The sequence below is a fragment of the Diceros bicornis genome, chromosome 13 (genome assembly GCF_020826845.1).
Source record: "Diceros bicornis minor isolate mBicDic1 chromosome 13, mDicBic1.mat.cur, whole genome shotgun sequence".
Classification (NCBI taxonomy): domain Eukaryota; kingdom Metazoa; phylum Chordata; class Mammalia; order Perissodactyla; family Rhinocerotidae; genus Diceros; species Diceros bicornis.
The window spans coordinates 49,377,003-49,383,416 of NC_080752.1; the positions used below are offsets into that span (position 1 = coordinate 49,377,003).

The window sequence follows — 6,414 nt, forward strand, 5'->3', positions numbered from 1 at the left end:
AAGAGGAGCTTTCTTTTTCTGAGACAGAAGCAGCTTCCCTGCACCACGTTTGGACCCCACAGCCACAGGGTGTGGCCTGGGTGGGTAGGGCCAGGGATTGGGCATTCCTGGCCCTGCAAGTGCAAGGGGGAGTCTAGGGCATACTAAGTGATAGCTGCTGAAAACGTTGGCAAATTAGTTTTCCCTGGATCCTGGAGAAAGGGGGTGTCGAGTATCTTATCTCCATCCTGGATTTAGGGTGAGTCTTGGGTCAAATTCTTGAAGATTTGGAATAAGTAAGGGGACCAAGAATCCAAAAAGATTGACAGTACAAGGCAGTCTACTCTCTCTCATCCCTCAGGCTCTTTGCCTCTGGGTCTTCACCCCAGGTTCTAGCTCTCCTGAGTCAACGGGGAGGGAGGAGGGTGATTCCCACACACTGTAACTCTAGACAGAGGCAATTGACTCTTAAATTCTTTTTCCCCAGGTCAGACACAAAAGACTAAGTTTGGACATTCCCTGAAGGAAACTGACTACTTTACTAAGGGAAAAGTCACATCAAAAGCAAGATAGTACAAGACCGCAGGGATGGACAAGGCCACGAGGACTCATTTTTTATTTAGACAGAAGCAAATTCAGCCTCAGGAGATTCAGCTGGCTCTAGTGTGGACATGAGATCATTCCTTAGAGATCCAGCCTTGCATGGCCTCTGGGGCTGAACACTTCATTCCACCATAACAAGTGAATTCATGATGTGGGAATGTGAGGACGTGCTGCCTTCTGGCCTTGGCCTGAGATGCTGGTCAGCGTTGCAGGGAATGAGCCAGCCTAATTCCCGAGGAAGAGCAGAGAACTAACAATTACTGGGGACCTACCCGTGTGTATTTGGGCTTTGTTTAATCCCTCCAAAAAGCAAGATAGGCTAAGATGTGGCTGCTGTGAGGTCTTAGGTGACACCTTTTCTCTTCCCACTCCTGCCCTCACCAGGTTTCAAATAGATATGGAGGAGACTGAGAAGCCTTCTAGGAAAAAGAAACAAATTTACTATGCTCACAGTTGAAATGCAGACAGGAGTTCAGATTCAAGAAGGAGGCAGGTGATAATACCCAGTCCTGGTGAGGGTGTGATAAAACAAGGACCGTTACATGCTGTTGATGGGTGTGTAATTGGTGCAGCATTTTTGGAGGCAATTTACTGATGTTATTAAACAATTTTAGTGCAACACATACTCCTTGACACAGCAATTTCATTGCCAGGCATTTATTCTACAGATTTACAAGTATGCAAATATTTTTGGACAAGTACATCCATTGCATCATTGTTTATCACAGTAAAACAATGGAAACAAATATCCACTAATAGGGGAACAATTGAGTAAAATAAATATAGCATACTCACTTAAAAAGAATGAGGTAGATCTATATCTGCTGTATAAAAAGATGTACAAGATATGTTAAACGAGAAAAGTGCAGAAGAGCCTTGTAATATTATCCCATTTGGGGATTTTTGAAGAAAATTAACTATACATATATTTGTACTGAAATAAAAAACATCTGGAAAGATACACACAAGAAACTATGAACAGGGGCGGGCCCCGTGGCTTAGTGGTTAAGTGTGCGCTCCGCTACTGGCGGCCCAGGTTCGGATCCAGGGCGCACACAGACGCACTGCTTGTCTGGCCATGCTGAGGCCGCGTCCCACATACAGCAACTAGAAGGATGTGCAACTATGACATACAACTATCTGCTGGGGCTTTGGGGGAAAAAAGGGAAAAAAAAAGGAGGAGGATTGGCAATAGATGTTATCTCAGGGCCAGTCTTCCTCAGCAAAAAGAGGAGGATTGGCATGGATGTTAGCTCAGGGCTGATCTTCCCCACACACAAAAAAAAAAATTAAAAAAAAAAAAAAGAATCTCTTAAAAAAAAAAAAGAAACTATGAACAGTTGTTACCACTGGGGGACCTTTACTTTCTATTTTACATTTTTCTCTACTGCTTTGAATTTATTTTTGTGAAGATGTATTACTTTTAAAATGTAAAAGAAAAAATTTAAAGAAGGAATAAGGGACCAATGAAAGGTAATTTATCAAAAATAAAAGAAGGAATTTATCAAACTTACTATTAGAAGGCAAATTCCACAACAGGACCTGAAGGGCAGTAAAACATGGTGGCTGATTGGTGGACCCTTCCTGACCCAGCTGACTCGGCAACGTGAACCTGCTGCTGTCACTCATAAGCTCTAACTCCTTGAGACCCAAGCAGTCTTGCTGTGGGGCCCCCAATCACACTGCTGAGGAGAGGGAGTGGTTCCCTTCCCCACTTAAAGCCAACTGCTGAGAAGTCAAGGCACAAGGAATGAAAGCACTGGTGGCCAGAGCCATTGGCAGGGATTTGCACCCAGTGACAGAGTTTCAGCTAAGCTGAAGTGGAGGGCAGCAAGTCGGGCCCATCTCTGTCCCCGCTAATAACAGGATGGATCTACAACTAAGTCCTGGCACAGTGGACGTGAAGGCAGAGTTGCAGGTATCCAGTAACAGCAGAGGGAAGCAATCATCAGGAATGGGTCAGAAATGCATCCGGGTAACACAAGCTTGGAGAATTCCAGAAACATTTGAGGAAAATCTACCAGAGTGAGTGTCTGAGTGAGTCCTTGAGCATTTTAAGCTAATGATACTCAGGTTTCATTCATTCAACTGATATACCCAGGTCTTACTAGGTGCAAGGCACTGTCGTAAGCACAGGGGATACAGCCGTGAATAAGGTAAACACGGAATTTATTAAGTTGAATTGGATGAAAATAAAATTGCCAATATTCAATCTTTTTGGATCTACAAAAATAGCACTTTCTTATGGATCAACATAAATACATTCTGGCAAGAGAGAAAGAATAAAACCAATGGATCACCCAATTAATTGCTTGATTATAATTGTGAAAAGAGCTATGAAGGAGCAATCAGACCTAACCCAGTAGTGTGTGTGTGTGTGTTGCTCATCAAGAAAGGCTTTCCTATAAAGAGCTACTTTTGAGGAAGTGAGGATGGAGAGGAATTAACTTAGTAAAGGAGAGAGAGGGACATCATTCCTGGCAAAGTCAGGTGCACCAGCCTTGAAGGGTAGGAAAGCGGTCTGTTCCAGGAACTCAGGTGAGTGAATCGCGGAGAGGGGCAGAGATGGTAGAGGCCGGGAGCGAAGCAGGAGCCAGATCAGGCAGGACGTTGTAGGCCATTTTAAGGACTTTGGTTTTTATCCCAAGAGATTTAAAAAAACAATGGCATATTATTTGTATCCAAAAGCCGGCAAAGTCTAGGGAACATTCGGGTTACAAAGAATGTTCTATTCCGTTTTTACAGACGAGCCCGGCGGTCTACAGCTACTCGGCTAGCATGGTTGCGTCAGGATTGGAATCTAGGTCTTTCCAAAGGGCTTTCTCACCGAGGATGCCACTGGGAGGCTGGCAGGGGTGAAGCCGGCGGGGAGGCCAGGGCTTCTCTAGGAGGAGGCCAAGGAGGCCGCGTGCCCCCCGCGCCCCGGGCGGCAGCTCAGCGCCCAGCAGTCCCGGCGGAAGCGGCGCACGGAGAAGCAGTAGATGAGCGGGTCCAGGCAGCTGTTGAGGCTCAGCAGCGCCAGGCTGAGGGTGTGCAGGACGTCGAGCGTGGAGGCGGCCCGGCACCCGCCGCCGTCGCCGCCCGCGGCGCCCTCCCGCCCGGCCACCCAGGGCGCCAGCAGCAGGTGGTAGGGCGCCAGGCAGAGGGCGAAGACGAGCAGGAGGCCCAGCACCATGGTCCTGGCGGCGCGCCGGTGCGGGCCGGCCGGGGCCGGGCCGGGGCCCGAGGGCGCCGCGAGCGCCCGCGCCAGGCTCACGTAGGCCGCGAGCACCAGCAGGAAGGCGGCGGCGAAGAAGGCCACGGTGGCGTAGGCCAGGCCGGCGCGCGCCCAGCCGTGCTCCAGGCAGCGGGCGGCGCCGCCCGGCCCGGGGCGCAGCGCGTGCGGCGCGGCCAGCGAGGGCGCGGCGCAGGCCAGGCCGGCCAGCCAGGCGGCGGCGCAGGCGGCGCGGGCGGGGCCCCGGCGGCGCGGCGCGAGGCGGGCGGCCGCCCCGGGCCGGGGCCCGCGCACCGAGCCGCAGCGGCACAGGCTGATGAGCGCCGCGAAGGCCACGGCCGCGTAGGTGGACACGTAGTAGGCAGCCCCCGCCGCGCGGCAGACGGCCTCCGGGAAGGGCCAGTGGGCCGGGCCCAGGTAGTAGGTGAGCCACAGCGGCAGCGTGAGCGTGAAGAGCACGTCGGCCAGGGCCAGGTTGAGCAGGTAGAGCCGCAGGGCCCGGCCCAGGCGCCTGCCGCTGCTGACGAACACCGCCAGGGCCGCCACGTTGGCGGGCAGCCCCAGGCCCAGCGCCAGGGCATAGGCCGTGGGCACCACGATGAAGCGAGCAGGGTCATCCCAGGGGCTGCAGCCGCCAACACCCGGGGCCGCAACACTGCCGTTCATCGCGGACCTTGGTCTAGGGAGAGGAAGAGAGGTCGCTGTGGAGGCTAGCCACAGAAGAAGCCCCGCACACCACTTTCCCCGAATCCCAGGCCCTTCTTCCTCAGTCGTTGCTGAGAGGCGACACTAGAAACAAGGAAGTCCATGTGAGAGGGGAGGAGGACCGAGCTCGGCCCGCACCAGCTGGGGATGGAGAGGAGGGGATGGACTCTAGCGTTACTTGAAGTAGAATGGGCTTGGTGACAAGCTGTGGGAAATGAGGAAGGGGCAGGAGTGCCAGCTAGCTTGGAAATTTCCCTCCTTGGTGACTGGGAGGGTGGAGGTGCCCCTCACAGGTGGAGTAGGGTTCAGCCATGTGGGGGGATGGGCATGTGCAGGAGGCCAAGCAAGGCTGAGCCAACAGGGAGTTCTGGAGAAACCAGGCTGGAATAGAGTTCTTCCCAGAAAAAGCCCAATCCTCCCTCCTCCAAGTGCCATCCAGACCAGTGGGGTAGGGAGCCAGGCATGGATGGAGGAACAGTCTTATGATGCAGTGACCTGGAGGACAGGCCCATGCATAGTGACCTTGGACTTGCCTGGTGACGGTCTTCTGGGGCTTGCCTGGAGCACCTTGGGCAGGGCTGAAAAGGTTTCACAACTCTCAGGCCTTCCACCTGTTTCCTCCCCCCTTGCCTTTGGACCACCAAGAAGTCCTGGGTCTGATTCAAAGCTTTGGACAGCAAAGCAAAAAGAGCACAGGCCCAGGAATCAGGCAGATTCTGGATACACACATTTATTTGCCATGTGACACTGGGCAAATTACTCAGCTTCACTGAGCCTGTCTTCTCTGCTGTAAAATGGAGATTAAAATGCCTACCTCACAGGGTTGTTGGGAAGATTATGAGAAAACATAAGTAAAACTCTGAGCACTGTGGCTGACCCTGGGGAGATACTTCATAACCATTCGCTTCCTTCCCCTCCAGCAGCACACAGATAAATGTGTACACCCACACAGGCACCCCAAGCAAACAACACAACACAGTGACATCCGGGTGTAGTCCTCTTCTCTGCCCAGGGGGCCTAAGTGCACAAGCCAATGTCCTATTTTTGGCACACAGTCACACTCCATGGTGTCCCAAAACTCGGTCCTCCGATACCATAATTTGTACTTCTGCCTTTGACTCTCAGGCTCCAGTCCTTTCTGGGACCCTGAGTGAGTGTATTCCCTTTTCCTCCTCCCTCTCAGCTCTGTCCAGCATGGCTCTAACCCCCAGCTGCCACACCCTGAACATCTCCCAGCCATCCCACCAGATCATTCCTCTCTTACCTCTCCAGGTCCTGGCTGCTGCAGCTCTCTCTGGGGCCCTGGGGGCCTGGCTTTAAGGAGCTGAGACAGAGCAGAATCCACTCCCACCCACACATCCCAGACCCTCCCATCAACCAACTAATCCCAGGGACACGACATGAAGAATGGGCCCAACAGCTGGAGCTAGGGCCCACCTGTGACAGCTGTGAGCTGAGTTTGTGGGGTGCGGCCAGGGCCCCAAGGGAAGGGAGTGTCATTGCAGGGCAAGGGGGCACAGGGAGGGCGATAGAAAGGTGTAAGGAAGGCCTCGCAGCTGACTGTCATTGTGCTGCCCTGACCAAGGTTCAGGCTATGGTTTGGAGGGTGCATTTCTGGAGGCCTGGCTTCCCCCTGGGCTGAGGAGGCATTGCTGGAGCTCCTGCTGCTGTCAATCCCAACTGCTCCTCCACACCAGCTGGCCAGCCCATTCCTCCAGCACCCTGCCTTTCCTGCAGCTGCTGGGTGGGCCCTACAGCCAAACACAGGGGCCCCATAGCTGCTAATCAGCTTACAGGCCAAGCCTTGGTAAACAGGAGCCCTCGAGCTAATGCCAGCTGTGAGAGGTTTTACTCAAAGTCCAGGCTGGCTATGGCAGGGGGTAGAGATGCTAAGAGGCCAGGATCCTAGGGCC

At 53.2% G+C, this 6,414-nt stretch overlaps 1 protein-coding gene across 1 annotated transcript; it reads right to left on the reverse strand.

The window, feature by feature from the left end:
* Positions 1 to 3,466: 3,466 nt before the first annotated feature.
* LOC131412359 (platelet-activating factor receptor-like) lies at positions 3,467 to 4,462 on the reverse strand. Its single transcript, XM_058551945.1, has one exon. It carries the CDS (start codon positions 4,460 to 4,462, stop codon positions 3,467 to 3,469), a length of 996 nt encoding a protein of 331 aa, XP_058407928.1.
* Positions 4,463 to 6,414: the final 1,952 nt, after the last annotated feature.

Coding starts and splice junctions, on each gene's coding strand:
- LOC131412359 (XM_058551945.1), bottom strand. CDS start 4,462: ATGAACGGCAGTGTTGCGGCCCCGGGTGTTGGCGGCTGCAGCCCCTGG.